At 58.4% G+C, this 19,215-nt stretch overlaps 3 protein-coding genes across 6 annotated transcripts; 2 read left to right on the plus strand and 1 right to left on the minus strand.

Annotated features, from left to right (window-relative positions):
- Positions 1–439: 439 nt before the first annotated feature.
- Positions 440–12,419, minus strand: NCAPH2 (non-SMC condensin II complex subunit H2). 3 transcript variants are annotated; one of them, XM_036906781.2, is made up of 20 exons: positions 12,189–12,419; positions 8,932–9,033; positions 6,359–6,414; positions 6,191–6,275; positions 6,042–6,110; positions 5,815–5,894; positions 5,590–5,723; positions 5,269–5,352; positions 4,732–4,862; positions 3,963–4,034; positions 3,603–3,669; positions 3,298–3,405; positions 3,145–3,198; positions 2,925–2,995; positions 2,760–2,850; positions 2,604–2,675; positions 2,444–2,496; positions 2,264–2,365; positions 2,005–2,066; positions 440–1,940 (listed from the first exon to the last, which is right to left on the minus strand). In XM_036906781.2, exons 1-20 carry the CDS (start codon positions 12,294–12,296, stop codon positions 1,898–1,900), a joined length of 1,644 nt encoding a protein of 547 aa, XP_036762676.2. In that variant the 5' UTR covers positions 12,297–12,419; the 3' UTR covers positions 440–1,897. The 3 variants fall into 3 exon arrangements, with proteins under 3 accessions (XP_036762676.2, XP_036762670.2, XP_036762671.2); XM_036906775.2 differs by having other exon boundaries at positions 2,005–2,154; positions 12,189–12,418; XM_036906776.2 differs by having other exon boundaries at positions 2,005–2,154; positions 2,604–2,672; positions 12,189–12,417.
- On the plus strand, positions 748–1,567 carry LOC118923214 (protein SCO2 homolog, mitochondrial). Its single transcript, XM_036906789.2, has one exon. It carries the CDS (start codon positions 748–750, stop codon positions 1,540–1,542), a length of 795 nt encoding a protein of 264 aa, XP_036762684.2. The 3' UTR covers positions 1,543–1,567.
- A 158-nt stretch (positions 12,420–12,577) lies between the features above and the next one.
- LMF2 (lipase maturation factor 2) lies at positions 12,578–17,062 on the plus strand. Of its 2 annotated transcripts, XM_036906774.2 has the most exons (14): positions 12,578–12,715; positions 13,204–13,457; positions 13,587–13,615; positions 13,756–13,973; positions 14,048–14,226; positions 14,648–14,786; positions 14,918–15,052; positions 15,120–15,225; positions 15,297–15,393; positions 15,465–15,647; positions 15,750–15,918; positions 16,046–16,157; positions 16,228–16,324; positions 16,401–17,062. In XM_036906774.2, the coding sequence occupies exons 1-14, from the start codon at positions 12,622–12,624 to the stop codon at positions 16,680–16,682; spliced, it is 2,094 nt and encodes a 697-aa protein (XP_036762669.2). In that variant the 5' UTR covers positions 12,578–12,621; the 3' UTR covers positions 16,683–17,062. The 2 variants fall into 2 exon arrangements, with proteins under 2 accessions (XP_036762669.2, XP_057364378.1); XM_057508395.1 differs by lacking the exon at positions 16,046–16,157.
- The last annotated feature ends 2,153 nt before the right edge of the window (positions 17,063–19,215 follow it).

The raw sequence follows: 19,215 nt of genomic DNA on the forward strand, positions 1-19,215 counted from the left end.
AGCACCGCCTGGACGTTGAGCAGCTCTCAGGAGGGTCCTTTCCACAGCAGCGGAACAGGTGAGGGGGAGTCCTGAGACCTCCACCTAGGAAGCGTCCCGAGGCCACCGTGACAAAGGCACAGAGGTCACAAAGCAACGGTAGGGCCAGGAAACGGCAGTTGCTGTCAGGAACGGTGTGTAGGGTGGGGCTGGCAAGTAGGAATCTCATTGCTCAGCCAGGGTGAGGGGTGGGTAGCGGAAAGGGGCTGGCTGGAGGGGTGGAGCAGCGTCAGTGGTGACTGCCTACCTTCCCTGGGGGCACACGTGTTTGGGTGGCACAGGGTTTCTGCTGAACATGGTGAGGGCAGGGGGGGAACCATAGGCCTCTGCAGGGAGGGATTGGCAGGCTGCAAAAGAGCCAAAGGAAACGGCCTTTGGGGGTTGAAGCCACACTCACCAGCCTCCTGAAGCAGGGTTTATTGCAAACACTCATGCTCAGGGACCCAGACAAAGCATGCACTTCGAATGCTTCCAGTCAGCTCAGGTGCAGGGTGGGACAAGTAGATATGGATGCTTGAAGTCTAAGCTGGAGTTTGATGTTTCAGAGGTGAAGCAGTTGAGTTCAAGTGAGCACCAGGCAAACAGCTATAGACAGCTGTGAGCCTGAGCACAGGGCTGGCACCTCTCTCCAGAGTGATAGGAACAACCCAGAGGCAGAGGCCATTCTGATTCCTGACACCTTTGCTCTTTTACAGGAGCAACAGGTCCATGCTGCTGGCTCAGGCACCCAAAGCTTGGCCCAGGCTTCCTCAGCTCAAGGCCCCAGCCCTCCCTAGGACCGTGGGAGGCAAGGCCCTACATCTGAGGTACCAGCTCATGTCAGGATGGGGCCCAGAGACAGACAGGCGGGGCCAATCCCAGGGCCCTGAGCTACGAACTAGGGTGCTGGTCACAGCCTTGTTTGGGGTTGGGCTCGGTGGGGCCTGGCTGGCAGCAAGGGCTGAGAAGGAACAGCGGCAGCAGCGAGAGCGGACAGAGGCCCTGCGCCAGGCAGCTGTGGGCCAGGGGGACTTCCGCCTGCTGGACCACCAGGGCCAGGCTCGCTGCAAAGCGGACTTCCGAGGCCAGTGGGTGCTGATGTACTTTGGCTTCACACACTGCCCTGACATCTGCCCCGATGAGCTGGAGAAGCTGGCGCAGGTGGTGCGGCAGCTGGAGGCCGAGCCTGGCCTGCCCCTGGTGCAGCCCATCTTCATCACTGTGGATCCTGAGCGGGATGATGTTACAGCAATGGCCCGGTACGTGCAGGACTTCCACCCGCGGCTGCTGGGCCTGACGGGCTCTGTGGAGCAGGTGGCCCAGGCCACCCACAGCTACCGCGTGTACTACAGCGCCGGCCCTAAGGACGAGGACCAGGATTACATCGTGGACCACTCCATCGCCATCTACCTGCTCAGCCCTGATGGTCTCTTCACAGACTACTATGGCCGGGGCAAGTCAGCTGAGCAGATTGTAGACAGCGTGAAGCGTCACATGGCTGCCTTCCGCAGCATCCTGCACTGAGCGAGTCATTAAAAGGTGCAATGAATCCATGTGCCTGTGATCTGTACCAGAAAGCCATGGCAGGAAAGGGGCTCAGGACCTGGTTACTTGCTGAGGATGCCAGGGAGATGGGCAGCCCTCTTCACTGCACAGAGCAGGAGCTGTGTGGTTTCCTTTAAGGAGTAAGTGGGGTGGCAACACCATTTTATTAGGCTGGATCAGCCAGGAAGCAGGAGTGGAATGAGATGCATGCCCTGCCCCAGTCCCAGTGCTCCCACTCAGGGCTGGGCCATGGAGGGGGCAGCGTAGGTCTGGAAGCGCTTGTGGGCCCGCTGGTGTGTGAGCAGTCTCAGGGACATGGTGTCCACGGCCGCCTCTAGCCCTGGCTGCTGGGTGATCTCCACCGTGTGGTCATTGGCCTGTAGGGACGAGGCATCAGTAGGAAGCAAGGACGGTTTCCCTCCCAGGCTCCCAGGCACTCACCAGCTGCAGAGAGGCCAGCATGGAGCGGCACACCTCAAAGGGAGGCTGGCCCGCCACCAGCTCTGCAAAGGGACACCACTGGTTGAGCTGGCTGAACCTTGATACCACCTGGTCCCCATAGGAATGGATGTCAAAGGGCACGTGCTGCTCCTGCAGGAGGGAGGGGGCAAGGTCCCGGGCAAACCCAAGGCAAGCCGACTCCAGTTCTCAGCAGAAGCCCTGCCCACACGCACCCCCACTCCCGGAGCCCCCTCCTCACCTGCTCCTGGAGCAGGGGCTGGATGGTGCTCTCCCAGTCTCTGATGCGCTGGCTCAGCTCCGTCTCCTGGACAAACTTCTGAGAGGCGGTGATGAAGAGCTCCTAGGGGAGACCAGGAGCAAACGCCTTCTGTGCCAGGGCCCCTCACCCAGCCCCCTGCCCGCTCTCACCTGCACCTACCACATTCCTTCGGACCAGCTCATAGCTCAGGGACACCGGCATGGCATCTGCTTCTGAAGAACAGGCAGGTGTGAGCTGCTGTGGCCAAAGGTGTCCCCCATCCTCCTGCCCATCCTCAGGCCCCTCACAACCCCCTGGCTGGCAACCCTCTCACAAGTACCTGGGTCTGCAGCTACCCCAGGCTCTGACCCCTCGGTCTCTGCATATGCCTCAGGCTCTAGAAAGTCGTCTGCTGGGAGGTGGAGCCACCCCAGCAGGAGGCAAGTCAGTGGGCAGCGGGTGTTGAGCCCCCGAGCCCGCCCCAGTAGGCACCCACCTGCTGCCCCTAGGTCCTCCAGGGAATCCTCCAGGTGGTCCTCCTCTGCAGGCCACAGTGCCTCAGCTCTTGGCAGCCACCGCTCTGCCTTCTGCAGAGAGAACATCTGTGAGGGCACGATCTTGTGCCAGGGGCTGCTTGGGATCTGGCAGCGCTGGCACTTGCCTCCCTTGTCTGCAGCTTCCGGAGGGCCTCCAGTTGCTCCCTCATGTGCTTCCAGTACAGCACCTCCATGTCTGCATACAAGGCCTTGTGAGAGGGGCTCCCCGTCCCACCTAGACCAGCCCAACCCACCCAGGGCCTTGGGCATCCCTGGGCTGAGGGGAGGCAGGCAGAGTGCATTGCCGTCATCCCTTGGAGGAGCCACACAGGCTCTTGGCCTCACCTGCAAAGGACGGGCCCTTTCGCCGGGGCCTCCTGCTGTCAGCATGGTCAGCATCTGTAAGCGAGCTCGGTCAGCAGAAACCAAGCCCCTGTAGGCCAACCTGGACCCTCCCGCTGTCGCCCTGCCAAGCTCCACCCCACCACAACCACTCACAGGCAGCCAGGTACCACTGGTGGAAGTCCTGCAGCTTGGTGGCACCCTTCCTCTTGCGCTTCTGTCCTGGAGCCTCCTCCACGCAGGGAGGCACAGAGTAGGGCCTGCCTGGGGGCAAACAGACCAACAGACTGTGTCTCAGAGCACAAGTGTGGGCGCCAGGGTGAAGCACGGCAACACATCCCCTAGGGGTGGGTCTCAGCCCCGCCAGGTGCCCCATGGGTAAAGCCCACCCCTACCCACCACTCACTCTGCAGCAAATCAGCCACAAAAGCCTGGGTGGTGGTGTACCTCCAGCCAATTACCTTTCTTGAAGGGCTTAGAGTCCAAGGAATCAAAGGGGTCCAGGCTCTGCCACGGGTCTGGGGTCTCCTGAGCAGAGTACAGACAGACACCCAGGAAGTGGGGACATGCACCCTCTCCCCAAAACCCAGACATACATACAGTAACAGCCAGGGAAGAGCTGGCCACACCCGATCCAGGACCCGAGGGCGGCACGTGAGGGAGGGCTGGGGGAGGATCTCTCGCAAAGGAGCACCAGCACGAAGGGCCTCGGGACAGGACTGCGGGCACTGAGGCTTTGGAAGCTGGCTGGAGGGAAGTGGTGGGCAGTGGGGCCTGAGCATACCCTCCATGCCAAGGTACCTGGGTCAAGCCCACCTCACCTTCAGCCAGGACGCAGGCTCCAGGACCACCTGTGGCTCCTGCAGCTCCCACCTCCTGGGCTGGGTGGCACTCTGAAAAGAAATGGCCCAGAGAGACCCCCTCTTCCTCCTCCACCCAGGGCTCTGGGCCCCAGCAGCTTGACTCTGGGGTCAGACACCAAGAACCCAGCAGAGACCCTTTTTGGGAGGACAAGGTTCAAACAGTTCAAGTACTAAAAAGTAAAACCACAATTCAGGAAAACCTTCAGGATAACATACAAACTAGCAAACTAGGTCACGAAGCATTTTTTTTTTCTTTAGAAAAACAACCAAAAAATAGAATAATAATAAACCACATACCTACCAACCAAAATTAATATCAACATATTTTCCTTTGTGTCAGTCTGTTTTTAAATAGATAAAGACTTTAGCTCTAGGCTGGAACACAGAGCCAACTCTTGGGGATTGAGGGAGACAGCACAGAACTCCAGGCCAGTCCGCTCCTGCCAGCGCGGCCTCAGAAGCAGCAGCTCTGGAGACCAGCTGCCTCCCTGGGTAGCAGCCACGAGCACCATGGGGCTCGGACCCTTGAACGCCAGCCCACCCTCTGAGAAACAGAGGGGGAGGGACGTGGAAGCCACTGTCCAAAGGGTTGGGTGCAAGGACAGGTCTGGGGCTGGCTGGAGGGTGCGCCGGCTGCCCTGGAGCACAGGCGCAGGGACGGGCCGAGACCTCAGGACTGCCTTCCAGGTGACAGCTCAAGCCAGGCGGGCCTCAGTATGGGTCTCACCTGCTGGGGGCTCCTGGGCTCCAGGGGCTCCAGGGGGGCCTCGGGGGCTGTGGCCTCAGGGAGCTCTGCTGGCCCCTCTGCATCCTCATCCTCACCCCCGCCTCCGGGCATCAGGCCTTCTGGAGAGGTGCCTGGGCAGGGGAGCAAGAGACCAGTCAGCCCCAGGGAGCCCCAGACCACACAGCAGAGGGGGCTGCCCACGAGGGCGAGGGCCGCACTGCCCGACAAACACCAAGGAGCGGCGCCAGAGAATGCAGCAGGGTGTGCCCCACCTCGCCACACTGCTGTCTGTCTGGTTCACTTTGTTTTTCAGCAATTTTCCTCTTTAAATGCTGCCATCTATGTCTGCCTGGAGACGAGGGGGAGCCCGGGAAAGGTCAGAGGGGTCACTGAACCAGGACAGGAGCGCAGCAGGCCGAGGTGGGGCACAGGTGAGCCTGCCCCACACCTCACCCCTGGCTCTGGAGCAGCAGGCATCCCCACGCAGGGGCCTGCCCCGCCCCCACCTGCACGTCTGCCATGGTGCCCTCTGCCCACCTGGCTCCTGAGGGATGCTCAGCACAGGGCCTGGACTTCTGCACACAGAGACCTCCATTGGCTGCTCCTCGGCCCTCCCAGCCTCTGGGAAAAATGGGGGATTGGACAGGGTCGGCCCAGACCCTTCCCCAAAAGCCTAGCTCCCAGGGGCCTAGCAGAGCCAGAGCTGGGGAGGGAGAGTAGACCCCTGGCTCCCTGGAGCTGGGCTGGCCTTGGGCAGTGAAACGGTGCCAGGACCAGTGCTGGTGGGTACGGAATGCCCAACCAGGAGCCCTACCCACAAAACCTTCCTTCCCACAAGCCCTGCGCCCCAGGCCTCACCCTGGTGGCTCTCCAGCAGCAGTGTCCCCGCGGGGGACATGCCCACCGGCTCCAACATGAAGGCTCCTCTTGGGTGGGGGGTGCAGGTATTCATCCTAAAATCCTTCCGGCTGGCCAGGACCTCCCCCTGGCAGCTGTGCTGCCAAGAATACAGTCATTGTAGAGACCCTCCCCAGGCAGGCCTCTCCCCTTCCCTGGCCCCTGCCCGCAGGCTCAGGCCTGTACCTATAAAGGGGGTGGTGGTTCTTCTCCAGTTCATCAGGGGCTACCAGGGCCATGGGCAGGAGGGGGACAATGAGGACCTCCTGCACAAGGGCCAAGAGGGAGTGGGCCATGGGTCACACGGGCTCGGGGTGGGGGCACGTGGAGAGACACTCCAGCACCCCCCCCCATGTAGGCGCAGCCCCCACACGCAGGGGAGGGGCCCCCACACGCAGGGGAGGGGCACTCACACTGAGGGCCTGGTCATTCCTCAGATCCACGCTGGCACGGGAGTCAGGAAGGTCATCCAGTGACAGGAACTGTGGGGACACGGGGAGGCTGAGGACTGCGCCCTCAGCAAGCACACAGCGGGCGGTGGCCATGCACCCGAGAACCTCACCTCATCCTCCACGTCCCGGACGGCCCTGGAGTTGGCGTTCGCACTGGCACCATCTTGCGGCAGGGAGGAGAGCTGCTTGGCCCGCCTGTGAGAGAAGCAGCAGGTGGGCCCCAGGAGGCTGCAGGCTCCCAGCGGGCAGCACTCCCAGCGCCCACCTCCAGCACTCACTTTGTGCCCGAGATGAAGTCGAGCGCCTGGTAGACCAGCGAGTAGAGGTACTCCACCTGGCGGCCGGAGCAGAAAGTGAGGGCGCAGGAAGGAGGGCTGCCTCCACGCTCCGCAACCCTCCCCACTGCTTCCACACCGGATGTCCGATGTCCGCGGAGGGCAGAGAAGCCCGCTGGCCTCTCCAAAGCCGTGGCACAAACACTGCTCATTTGCCTCCAACTCTTCTCCCATTGAGCCCGCAGGGCCCGCGCATCCCGAGCGGCTCAGCACCCCCAGCTCTCCTCAGCCCCCACCGCACTGCAGCAGGGGGGCTTCTGGACGCTGGGCATCTGCGCCTGGCACAGCCCTGTGTGCCTTGCTCCTCTGCTGGCACCCGGGGCCTGGGTGCAGCTGCAGCCTGGGGAGCCCCTGGGAGGGTGAGGGGCGGGACCTTCCAGATGCTGGCCACAGGACAGGGGGAGCAGGGCGCGTGCTACTGCCGGGTGACAGCACCCAAAAGTACCCCGACCTCTCTTCTTGGCGCTTTTTTTCAAGCAAAGAAATGTTTGCTGTGCTTCCTTTACATGTGATGCTCTGCACTGGCCACAGCAATGAGCAAACAGACGGCAGGCACTGATCCCACGCACCACGTTTATTAGGAGGGATGAACACCAGCTTTTGTCAGTGTTTGCCATTCGCAGGGCCAGGCTTCACGCTTCATCTCATTTCATCCGCCTGAACTAGTCGCTACTGCTCTCCTCTTCTCGGTGGGACCAGCTGGGACTCGGGGAGTGGGGGAACCTGGATCAGCGGTGGGTCCAAGACTCACACAGGGGTGTAGGAGCCCAGCGCTGCATGACCTCACCCAGCAGCCACCAGGGGCATAGCAATTTGAATTTAAACTAATTAAGTTACTAGAGCTCAGATTCAAAACTCCTCAGTCACACTGGCCGTGTTTCCAGGGCTGGCAGCTGCCACATGGGACAGTGCAGCCTCCCTCATCTCAGAACGTCCCGCTGACGGGGCGGGGGTCCCACACCCCCAGGCACCTTCCAGACACTTCACTGCCACTGCTTTATCAGAGTTCCTTTATTTGTCTAGTGGTTCGATTTATGCCTTTGCTTTCAGAATTAGCTGCAGACATTCCTCCTTAGGATAAATGCAGGACATAGGGATCCGACCTAATGGGATTATCTAGGACAAAACCAGTGCAATCTTAGACTGTCTGAGTCACTTACAGTACCGGAAAGTAAATCCACTGGGTCCTGAGAATGATACCATGTGTGCAGGATCTGCCCCGGCTGGCTGGATGCCCTGCTGAGCCCCTGGCTCAGTCCTAAGCACCACCCCCTGGGCTCCTGTTGTCTCCTCCCACCGCTGAGTTGCCCACTTGGGTCAGTGCTGTGGCCCACGTTTTCTCACAGCTCCACCGGGGGCAGCTAAGTGCTACTGGAGGAAAACCACAGAATGGTGCCCACTGGTGCACCAAAAACAGCAGGATGCAGCTGGTCTCCACTGGGCTTGCAATGCTTTTGGTTAATCCTTTATTTTGCATTCTTCTTGGCAAGTAATTTTGAACTATCACAAAATTTCACTCTCCAAATTTCCTACCTAGTAACTGATTCTCAGGCAGCTGACTTACATTCTCCATTATGAAAACTGGGGCCTCAGGCATGAACCCTTAAATCCCTGTGTCCACTTCTCTGCATCAACATTTCTTTCTCCAGTTTCCTGGAATGAGGTGTCTTTTTCTTTTCAAGGCGAGCCCATCAGACCATGTTCCTGACCCATTCCTACCTATTTGGGATTTGTTTTACCCTTTCCTGTCCCTGTTCCCCGCCTCCCCATGTCACTCTTTAGCTCTGTGGTTCCCCCTCCACCCCACCCTGGGACTCCAATTTGCTCGGCCTGGGTGACGTGCAGGCTGACAGTGGTTGAACTGTAACTGCCACCCTGGTGCCTGCCCAGTCTCCTATCCTCCCTCCTCAGTAAGACTGAGGGGTCCACACTGTGCACATTCCCAGATCACTGTTCGCCTCCTACTACAGTCTGGCCCTCCTTTCACTAAAATCCCTGGTGACCTACCCGCACACCCAGCATACTTGAAAATCTTTACTGTATGGGTCCAATTCATGAATTCAACATTTTTGATCTTTAGCTTCTTCCCTGAAATTCTCTGCTGCTCCGACTCCAACAACAGGACATTTTTCTCGATTCATTTTTCTGACTTTCTCTTCTCGGGTGCACTTTCCAAGTAAGTGCTTCCCAAGGTGTTCCCTTCATTCTGCTTTTCCTCTGGCTATACAACAGGGACTCTCGACCACGGGACTGCTCACTCTGGACTGTGTGATTCTTCGTCATGTGGGCTCGCCTGTGTACGCACCGTGGGATGCTCAGCAGCAAGCCCCCAAGCCCTGTGATTTTATATCCAGCCTTGTTCTTCAGAGTTAAAAGGTGGCCAGTGATCAGGGGAGAAGGGAGGCACTGGCAAAGGAGGTCAGAGATGGGGTGAGACTGTCCTCTGCCCCAACAGGACAGCAACCCTCAGCCCCCTCAACACAAAAACACCAAGACCAGTGGCCAAGCAGGCCCACCTTCTTACTGTAGACACAAGCGGAGCCCTGGATCAGTAACGCTGCCTCAATGAAGTTCATGGTGGTTTTGCCTTCGTCAAAAGAAATGCAGATCTGGTCCAGCTGCAAGACACAACACCGGGGAGTAGGACGCCAAGTTTGTGCATACGTCTCCTGGGCAGCCCACCCACCACGCACCGCCTCCCAGCCTCTGGCCCAGAGTATCTGGTCAGCAGGAGCAGCCCCTCGACTGATCGCTCTGGCTCTGCGTGGGGCTCCCTGCTTGTCCATTTCTTGCAGGAGAGAGCCAGGCCTTTGTGAGTGAGACTGAGAGTTTTGGAGGAGCCCTGGAAGAGGCCCCCACAAGCAGTCTGGCCTGCACGCAAGCTCCTTTGCAAAGGTGCTGGAAGTGCTTCCCGCTGTGCCCATCCAAGTCAGGGCTGACTCAGACAGACTCCCAGCAGAAGATCCCTCAGGCTGGGAGATGGAAAGGGGACACTCATGGGGCAGGGAAGACAGACATAAAATGCTGGGTCTCTATCCTTTGAGCATAAAACTCAGGAAACACTTCCCAAGGAGTCTTCTTTCTTCCTCTGCAACCCTTGCCCCCCGCCAGGCTCCCCTGAGCCCCAGCAACTGTTCCCTTCTAATCAACACCCACTGAACACATGCCAACCCCTCCCCAGCCCATCTAGACCAGCCCTCTCCTAAGCTGCAGGACTGCAGTTCCAGCTGCCCCTAAGTGCCTGTGCTGAGACATCCAAGTGCCCCAGACTGCTTAGCTAAATACTTAACTCAGGATCCTCCCCACAGCCCAGCCCCTCTCCTGCACGCCTCTCAGAACTGCACTTTGAAGCCCCTACATATTTTTTCAAGCTCTTTGCCTCTGCTTCCCATCTGCCTGGAACGCCTGCCCCAGCTGTGCCCTGCAGTCTTGCTCAGACGCCTGTGAGGGTCGTCTCGCCACATCCTCTGAGTCTCTCCTCCCTCGATGAACTGTGAAAGGCAGCAGGGTCAAGCCAGCCTTGAGCTCAGTGCCTGATGCTGGTGTCCCATAAATGTCTTATGAGAGATGAAGTGGTGACTGAAAGAAAGATGAAGGGAGATGAAGGAAGAGAATCCAGGGAAGGGCCACCAAAGGGCTGCCTCCACCAGCTGCTGAAGGACAGAGCGGGCTGGCCAGCTCAGTGGCGGACAGAGAAGAAATAGGAGCAGTCTGAGAAAGTACAGGCACTCTGGATGCACATGAAGGGCTCTGCCTGAAAGGTGGGACTACGAGAGAGAGGGTGGCCAGGCCACCCAGGCCCTGAGGTGAAGAGGTGGCCTTCTCTTGGATGTCATGTTCAGCCTCGGCTGGTTCACCCACTCCCAGGACCTCACACTCCACTCACCTTCCAATAGCTTCCAAACGCATGCTCCAGGTTGGACCTCCCGCCTGACACCAAACCTGTTATGTCCAACTACCTTCTTCAAACGCCATTTGGATGCCTTAACCGAAATTCATATTCAACAGGCCCCCACTGGACTGAGCACTTCCCACCCCAGAAGGCTGCAACACTGCCTTCTCTCCGCCTGGAATATTCTTCAGCTCACTCTGACTAGGCAATTCTTTTCAACCCAAACAAAACGAGGTTGCCAGTCAAACTCCCCATGGAACTCTTACTTTTCCTGCAAAACTCTCATCAGTTTGTGATTACACACAGACACACACAGTGATGATGAGAAAAGTGGGCTGTACTCTGCCACCTACCAGCTAGGACTCTGAGCACGTCACTTAACCTCTTTATAAAACTAATACCTGTACCAATAGGGCTCTTGTGAGGAGTAAATGAGCTTATACACAACTAAGTACTAAACGCATGGTATCTGTTAACAACCCCCCATAGTCACTGCCTTAGGATCCGTCTTCCCACAGGAGTGGATCAGGGTCTATTGCTTGCATGCCACTCTTTTCTCAGGGTTTAACATGGTTATTGGCACACAATGGACACTCAGCAACAATAAACAAATGGATGGAAAAGGAGAGCAACTAACGTAAGATGTGTTTTAAAAAAAGACACATTCTGGTAGCTGTGTGTTAAAAAAAAAGAAGAAAAAAGACAAAAGTTGAGGCAAGAAAACCATGGGGCAGGGAAGGTTTGATGGAGGAGGCATGTGAAGCAGGAGCAGAGACGGCAGTAGATTTACCAGGCATCCCATGCAGCCCAGCTCAGTGTGGAAACCAGAACCCACAGTACCCCACCCAGCACGGTTCTCTGCATCTTCTCATCAGACTGTGTGTCCAAGCAAGAAGATCAATATCGGATCAAGTGTTCATTTAACAAACATTTATTCCACACTTACTTTGTGCCAGGCATTCTATTAAGCAAAGGGAAGAGAGCATAAACATAGCCCCTGACCTCACAGAATTTACATTCTAGAGGGGAAAAAAATCATAAGTAAACAAGTTAAAGAACAGCATGTGATAAATGCTGTAAAGTACAGAAGCTATATGGTAGAGAACTATTTTAGAGAGAGTATCCAGCAGATATTTAAACTGAAACAATAAAGGGTGAGAAGGAATTAGCCACAAAAATAACAGGGCAAAGAATATTCCCCAGTGGAAGCAGAAAATAGAGAGACCCTCAGCCAGGAACAAGCTCGAGTGTTGTAGGCTGGAAAGCACAGGTGGAAAGGAGCCTGAGACAAGGCTAAAACCTGTTTCAAAAAGAGGGGAGTGATCAGCCCAACAAATGCTGCTGAGTTGAGTAAAAAGACACTGCTGGTGTCCTGTGGAATTGGTAGGACTGAGACAAGAGCAGTCCAAGCGGGCTGAGGACTGAAAGTGAAGTGCAGAAACGGAGTGGACGACTCTTTAACAAGGTCTAGACACAGCTGTCAAGTAGGAAGAAAGACTAAATGCTGACGGGATGGAACATGGCAATAGCTCGAAGATGGTTTGAATATCCAAGGTAAGAAAGTCCTCCTACGTTATGGTCCAGAGCTCTCCAACACCCAGACATGCACACTAATTCTACTCTGTGCTATTACATTAGAGAAAAACGCTGGTCACGACCCACTAAATCGATTTCCCAGCTAATTACTGGGTAGCGACTTGTGATGACAGCTCCAGGCTAATTTTAAAAGGGGTGACTTCAGGAGGCGGAGCTGGGGATGGGTGACAAGCGAGCCTGAGGACGAGCGCGGCCCGAGGGCCCGAAGGACACGGACAGGGAGGCGGCGGGCCGCCTGCACCGCCGACCCAGCGCCCCGCGCCGCTCCCCCGGGGCCGCCCTCACCTCCTCGAGGTATTCCCCCAGCTGGGCCGCCACGTCCACCTCCCAGTTCTTGGTGAGGTCGTGGATGGGCTGCAGGAGGTGGGCGAAGCGCGCCTCCACGTCCTCCATGTCCGGGCGGGGCCAGGGCGTACGGGACCGCAGGGCCGGCTTCGGGGGCGCCAGCGTCCTTAGCCCGCCACCGGTTCTGGCGCCATTTTGCTGTCCCCGCCCAGGAAGGCACGCAGCGCCCCGCGCCGCGCGCAGTTCTATGACGTAGCAGCCAAGCCCGGCGTGCGGCGAGCTCGGGCCCTGAGCGCCGGAAGGACCGGGGAGGGCGCCGGAGGGGCGGGGCGTCCGCGGGCGGGGAGGGGCGCCGGAGGGGCGGGGCGGGGCGGCCGGGGGCGGGGGCGGGGGCGGGCCCGCGGCTTCCGCTCCAGCGGGGCGCGTAGCGGACATGGCGGGCTCCCGGTGCCCGCGGCAGCTCTTTCTCCAGGGCGTGGCCGCCGTCTACATGTGCGCCTTCGCTTCCCTCTACACGCAGATCCCGGGTGAGGACGCCGAGGGCGGGACGCCCCCCGCCCGCGCCCTGTGCCCTCTCATCTCCCCGCCGGCCTCCCCGCCGGCGGGAGTGTGGCCCAGGCCTCAATGCGTGCGATAGGGAGGGGGCTGCAGTTCGTGCTCTGAAGGCCGCGGGGTGAGGGGGTAGGAGGGCGTGCAAAGGCCTGTTTCCCGTAGGGTTCGGGGTTCTTACCTGCTGCGGGCGCAGAACCCTGAGTGGGGTGGGCCCAGACCTGGTGGGGCAAGAAAGGACCTGGAGGAGAGGAAAACTGAGCTCCCGCAGGTGGGAGATCCTGACTTGGGGAGTCGGGTAGGCTTTACGGGGTCTGACCTGGGGCAGGGGGAGCAACAGGTGACCTGGGGGAGGGTCTGTAGGCCTTTCCCCCGTCGTGGGTACGGTCTGCAGGCCCTGACTGGTGGGGGAGTCTAGCCTTCAAAGGCAGTATCCAGGGCCTGGCCCTGACATGCCCTCCCACAGGCCTGTATGGCACGGAGGGCATCCTGCCTGCACGGAAGATACTGCGGCCTCAGGGCAAGGGACGCTGGCAGCAGCTGTGGGAGACCCCAACGCTCCTATGGGAGGTCCCAAGGCTGGGGCTGGACACCGCCCAGGGCCTGGAGCTGCTGAGCCTGCTGGGCACCCTGCTGGCCCTGGGTGCACTCCTGCTGCACCAGCTGCGCCATCTCCTCATCTACCTGCTGCTCTGGGCGGCCTACCTGTCAGTCTGCCAGGCAAGTGGGCTCCTTGTGCCCTCCTGTGTCCCTGGAACCCCATCACCAACTCATTCCAGGCCCTCCACCCCCCACCCTGCCCTGTCTCTGCCTTGCCTGCCTCTGTAGACATGCCCCTTCTCTCTGCAGGTGGGCCAGGTGTTTCTTTATTTCCAGTGGTGAGTGACTACTGGGTGTGGGGTCACAGGAGGCAGGGTGGGGTGGGGTGAGGTGGGTGTGCTTGTCTCCCTAGGAGGGCCCTCTGTGGGGAGCAGCTATGTTGGGTAGAGTCCCTGTGTGCTATTCCTTCTCTCTGTAGGGATTCCCTGCTGCTGGAGACTGGCTTTCTGGCCGTTCTGGTGGCCCCTCTGAGGCAGCGCCCCCACCACAAGCAGGCGCCCTGGGGCAGGCTGGCCAGGGCCTCTCCTCATGAAGGCCTCCCCTTCTGGCTCGTGCGCTGGCTGCTGTTTCGTCTCATGTTCGCCTCGGGTGTGGTCAAGCTGACCAGCCGCTGCCCCACGTGGTGGGGGCTCACTGGTGAGGGTCCCAGCCTGGACAGGGGGCAGTCTTGGGGGCTCCGCCCAGTGATGACTGCCACCCATCACCTGCAGCCCTCACCTACCATTACGAGACGCAGTGCCTGCCCACGCCCGCTGCCTGGTTTGCTCACCACCTGCCTGTCTGGCTGCACAAACTCAGCGTGGTTGCCACGTTCCTCATTGAGATCGCAGTGCCACCTCTGTTCTTCGCCCCTGTTCGTCGCCTGCGCCTGGCTGCCTTCTGCTTCCAGGTGAGTGGGGGCCTTAACCACCAGAAAGGCGGGCTGGCTGTGGCCTTCCTCAGCACTGCCCACTGGGTCCCATTGGGGATAGGGTGGCACTGCCAGCAGCCAGAAAGGCGCATGGGTAGAGGGGTGACTTAACTCCAGGCATGCAGGTATACCTGTGGGGCAAGGCTGCAGCCTTGCTTGGGGGGGCAAGTCTTAGGGCAGCAGGGGCAGATGGGGAAAGGCTGCATGAGGCATGCCCAGGCCGGATCTTCCTCAGGTGGTTGTGAGAGCCGGGGTGGAGGGTAGGTGGAGTGCGAACAGAACGGAGACCAGCTACCACACTCTCCTCTAACGAGGAGAGGACAGGGTGCCTGCAGAAGAGACCTCAGCATGGGCTGCAGAGGCGCCCGGCCGCAGGCTGTGAATGGTGACCTGTCCCCAGGTTTTGCTGCAAGTTCTAATCATCCTCACCGGCAACTACAACTTCTTCAACCTGCTTACCCTGGTGCTCACCACTGCTCTTCTGGATGACGAGCACCTGGCTGCCAAGTGCAACAGCAGCTGCAAGAAGTCGCCCCCCTGTAAGTGTCAGTCTGTCCCAGCCAGCCATCCTCCTCACTGCCCACCAGGGTGTCTTCCCCCAAGTGCTGCCCAGGTGACCCCAACCCCCTGCTGTGGATCCCAGCTGACCCATGACTGTCTTGCCCTGCAGCGTGGCCCAGGGCTTTGCTGGCCATGCTGCCCCTGCTGCTGGAGCTGACCGTCTATGGGCTGCTGGCCTGTGGCGCCGTGTACTGCTTTGGACTGGAGGTCGACTGGCAGCAGCACACGGTCCATTCCAGAACCAGTGAGTGTCAGCCAGGGGTGTGGGGGGCGGGGGCCAGGCCCCTCCTCACACCCCCTTCCCTCCGCAGCCTTCACCTTCCACCAGTTTTCCCAGTGGCTGAAGATGGTGACCCTGCCCACCATGTGGCTGGGAGCGGTCTCCCTTGCCTGGGAACTCCTGACAGCCTTCTGGAGGTACATGGCCCAAGGGCGTGGGGTACAGCTGTCTGGGGCAGGCCTGACTGCCCTTCGGTTCCCCCCACAAGGTGGACCCAGGTGCAAGGGTGGCTCCAGAAACTCTATGCTGCAGTCCAGCTCTCCATCTTGGGCACTGCCACGGTGGCCTTGTTCATGACCAGCTTGGTGGGTAAGCACTTCAGGGGTGCCAGCTGGGGGCTGGAGGGGCAGCACTGAGCCTCTGCCCGCCTGTCCAGGTGCCATACTCCTACGTGGAGCCCTCGACCCATGGGCGCCTCTGGACTGGGGCCCACCGCCTGTTTGGAGCCGTGGAGCACCTGCAGCTGGCTAACTCCTACGGCCTGTTTCGGCGGATGACGGGTCTGGGAGGGCGGCCAGAGGTCGTGCTGGAGGGCAGCTATGATGGGCGCCACTGGACTGTGAGTGTTGGCGCCACAGGGCGGGGCGCCCAGGGCGTGTTGGTGCAGTGGGGCGGGTGGCCCCAGGTCCAACTGGTCTTCTGACTGGGCTCTGCTGGACAGGAGATCGAGTTCATGTACAAGCCTGGGAACGTGAGCCGGCCGCCCCCCATTGTGGTGCCCCACCAGCCACGCCTCGACTGGCAGATGTGGTTTGCCGCCTTGGGCCCGCCCTCGCACAGCCCCTGGTTCACCAGCCTGGTGCACCGCCTGCTGCAGGGCCAGGAGCCAGGTGAGGCCCAGAGGGCCGACCCAGGAAGGTTGGGGCGGGGCTGTGAGAGGCGGGGCCTCGGGAAGGGCGGGGCCTTGGGGCTGAGCCCGTCCTTGGGTTTCCATCCTCCCACCTGCCACCCCCACAGTGATCCGCCTGATCCAGAACGACGTGGCCAGGTACCCCTTCCACAAGCACCCGCCCACCTATGTGCGGGCCCAGCTCTACAAGTACTGGTTCTCGCAGCCCGGGGCACAGGGGTAAGGCCGGGGCACCAGGCGGGTGCTGGAGCTGCGCTGGGGCGCCACCTGAACGCCCTTCCTGTTGCAGCCAGTGGTGGCGGCGCCAGTGGGTGGAGGAATTCTTCCCCACCGTGGCCCTGGGGGACCCGACGCTGGACATGCTGCTCAGGCAGTTTGGCCTGCAGGTAGGAAGGGGTTGGGCCAGGCCTGGGGAGGTGGCAAGGGTGCCCCCGCTGACCTCTCTCCACCCCGCCCCCACAGGACAGGAGCCCCCCCAGGGCCCGCAGCTCCAACACCACCTTGGCTCAGGCCCTCCGCTGGGCTCGGAGACAGCTCTCTCCTCTGGAGGCTCCCGCCCTGCTTTGGGGGCTCCTAGTCACTGTGGGGGTCATCAGGGTTGTGCAGGCCCTGCTGGGGCCCCCTGCCAAGGAAGGGAAGCACAGGCCAGCCCCCAAGAAGGACGCGGGAATTGCCAGCCAACTGACAGCCTCAGCCCCGAGCAACGGTAGCAGTGGTTCCCAGACACCCCGGCGCAAAAAGTAGCCACCTTCTGTCAGCCACATGTCCAGAGAGGGCCAGGGCCCCCGGCACATCTCTGGCCTCCTGCGGCAAGACACGGCCCAGCCGTCGTGCCTTAGCCAACAGCTCAGCAGGTGCTCTGGGGCAGGCTCTGCCTGCTCACCCCCCGCCCACCAACCATGTTCCTGGCTGGTGGCCCAGAGGGCAGATGTGTGGCCAGTCAGGGCTGTGGGAGGCCCTCTCCCTCTGCCCCACTGTAGGGTCCTGAGTCGGATGCCTGACCCCAGCAGGTGCACAAGTGGGGAGAGGCTGACCTGCTGAGGAAGATGACCCTGAGACGATGTTCCCGCACCAGCCCATCGTCACCTAGATCCATGAACCAATAAAGGCATATCTTAGCTTGACCACATGCCTGTTTCCTTCCCACTGGGAAGCCTGAGGACAGTGGGCCTTCTTGGCCTCTGGCAGCAGACACAGCCTGGATGCTGTCCATCTAACACCTGGTGTCCTGAGTCCCTTTGCTCCCCCATCCTCATTCCCTGTACAGAATGGACACAAGGGCCTGGCCCAGCAAGACCCAGGGCCCTGAGCCTCCATCTCAGTCCAGCCAACCTGGCTGAGCTGTCAGCTCTGCACATGAAGGCTGTGAGGCCAGTGGCAGAATGGGGGGTCTGGAAACACTGGAGGACCAGAGAACTACTCATCAGAACCCTGCCCCTTCGTTTCTTCCCGCCCCTGTATCCTCTCCAAAAATATCTGCAGGGATGGGCACTGGGCCTTGCTTGGGCAGGGGTGAGGAGAGATGAGGGGCAGCAGAGGGGGGTCTGTCAGACCACTGGCATGGCACGGGGTGTGGTAGAGGGAAATGAGCTGGGGCCTTGAACCTGGGCCGGAGGAGAGAGGATGCATCTGACTGCCTCTGTTCTGGCCACTTCCCCCTAGAGGACACCCGAGGAAGCCAGAGTCGAGGGCACAGTCCAGGTTTCCGTTTGGGGCTGTGCTGTCCAGCAAGGTCACAGCCCTCTGTGGGAACTTGCCACATGGCGTCTGCTGCCCCTGCCCCTGTCCTCAGCCCCGGACAGCGCCCCCGCCGGGGCCAGCACCTCCCCACGTCACCGAGCCTCTCTCTGAGCCAGACAGATGGCACTTCAAGCTCGGGCTGTTCCCATAGCCACATGTGGCTTGATTGGACCTGTATGCAGCCTGAGCTTTCAGATTAGATACAAATGGAGTAAATGATCTACGAGTTGACTTTTGGTTTAAGGCAATAATGTATTTAAAATTCAAAAACCTGTTGTTAGTTTCTTAGGTTTTTAAACTCAGTTTATGAATCTCCCTTTTGGGTTTTTGTTGTTTTCTGTAATGACTTCCCTGAGATACAATTCGCATGACGTACAATTCACCCATTGACAATGTACAGTTCAGTGGCATTCAGTGAACAACGGAGTTGTGCATCCATCACCATAGTCCATTTTAAAACCTTTTCATCAAGAGGAAGCCCTGTTCCCCTTAGCTGGCATCTTCCAACCTCTCCCCACCATGCCCTAAGCAGCCAGTAAGTAGTCCACTCTCTGCTTCTGCGGAGTCACCTCTTCTGCGCACTGTATATAAACAATCTTACAACCTGTGCCCTTTTGTGTCTGGCTCTTGGCATAATGTTTTCAAGGTATATCCATGTGCAGCATTTACCAGAATTTCATTCCTTTTTATGGCTGAATAATATTCCAAGCTAGATTTATACCATGTTTTGTTTATTCATTACCCCACCGGTAGACATCTGTGTTGTTCTCACCTTTGGGCTGTTGTGAATAATGCTGCTGTGAACACTGGTGCACAAGTATATGTTTAAGTCCCTGCTTTCAGTTCCTTTGGGTGCATGCCTAGGAGTGGGATTGTAGGGTGATGGGGTAATTCTATGGTTAACTTTTTTGAGGAGCCACCAAGCTGTTTACAGCAACTGCACCATTTTACATTCCCTGCAGTAGTGTGCCAGGGCTCCACCTTCTCCACATCCCCACCAACACTTGTTATTTTCCCTTTTGATAGTAGCCATCCTACTGGGTATGAAATGGTATTTCATGGTAGTTTTGATTTGCATTTGCCTAATTAATGATGTCGAGCATCTTTTTATAAGCTTATTGGCCATTTATATATTTGTATACTTGAAGAAATGTCTTAAAGTCCTTTGCCCACTTTTTAATTCTTTGTTTTTTTGTTGTTGAATTATAGTTTGTTATTCTGGACATTAATCCCTCATCAGATATGTGATTTACAAACATTTCTCCCATTCTGTGGATTGCCTGTTTACTCCTATAGTGTCCTTTGACACACAAAAATTTTCCACTTTTATGAAGTCAAATTAATTTTTTTCTTGTATTACATGTGCTTTTGGTTTCATAGCCAAGAAATCATTGCCAAATTCAGGGTCACAAAGATTTTCCCCTATGTTTTCTTCTAAGAGTTTATAGTTTTAACTCCTACGTTTAGGTCATTGATCCATTTTGAGTTAATTTTTGTATGTGATGTAAGGTAAGGGTCCAACTTCATTCTTTTCACA

The sequence above is a fragment of the Manis pentadactyla genome, chromosome 10 (genome assembly GCF_030020395.1).
Source record: "Manis pentadactyla isolate mManPen7 chromosome 10, mManPen7.hap1, whole genome shotgun sequence".
Classification (NCBI taxonomy): domain Eukaryota; kingdom Metazoa; phylum Chordata; class Mammalia; order Pholidota; family Manidae; genus Manis; species Manis pentadactyla.

Bases quoted from the DNA above. Each gene is read 5' to 3' on its own strand.
- LMF2 (XM_036906774.2), top strand. From the start codon at position 12,622: ATGGCGGGCTCCCGGTGCCCGCGGCAGCTCTTTCTCCAGGGCGTGGCC. The intron at 12,716-13,203 runs GTGAGGACGCCG...GCCCTCCCACAG, and splicing joins CCTCTACACGCAGATCCCGG to GCCTGTATGGCACGGAGGGC. The intron at 14,787-14,917 runs GTAAGTGTCAGT...CTTGCCCTGCAG, and splicing joins CTGCAAGAAGTCGCCCCCCT to CGTGGCCCAGGGCTTTGCTG.
- LOC118923214 (XM_036906789.2), top strand. From the start codon at position 748: ATGCTGCTGGCTCAGGCACCCAAAGCTTGGCCCAGGCTTCCTCAGCTC.
- NCAPH2 (XM_036906775.2), bottom strand. From the start codon at position 12,296: ATGGAGGACGTGGAGGCGCGCTTCGCCCACCTCCTGCAGCCCATCCAC. The intron at 9,034-12,188 runs GTGAGGGCGGCC...TGTGTCTTGCAG, and splicing joins TGGGGGAATACCTCGAGGAG to CTGGACCAGATCTGCATTTC. The intron at 2,497-2,603 runs GTACTTGTGAGA...CCTGTTCTTCAG, and splicing joins TGGGGTAGCTGCAGACCCAG to AAGCAGATGCCATGCCGGTG.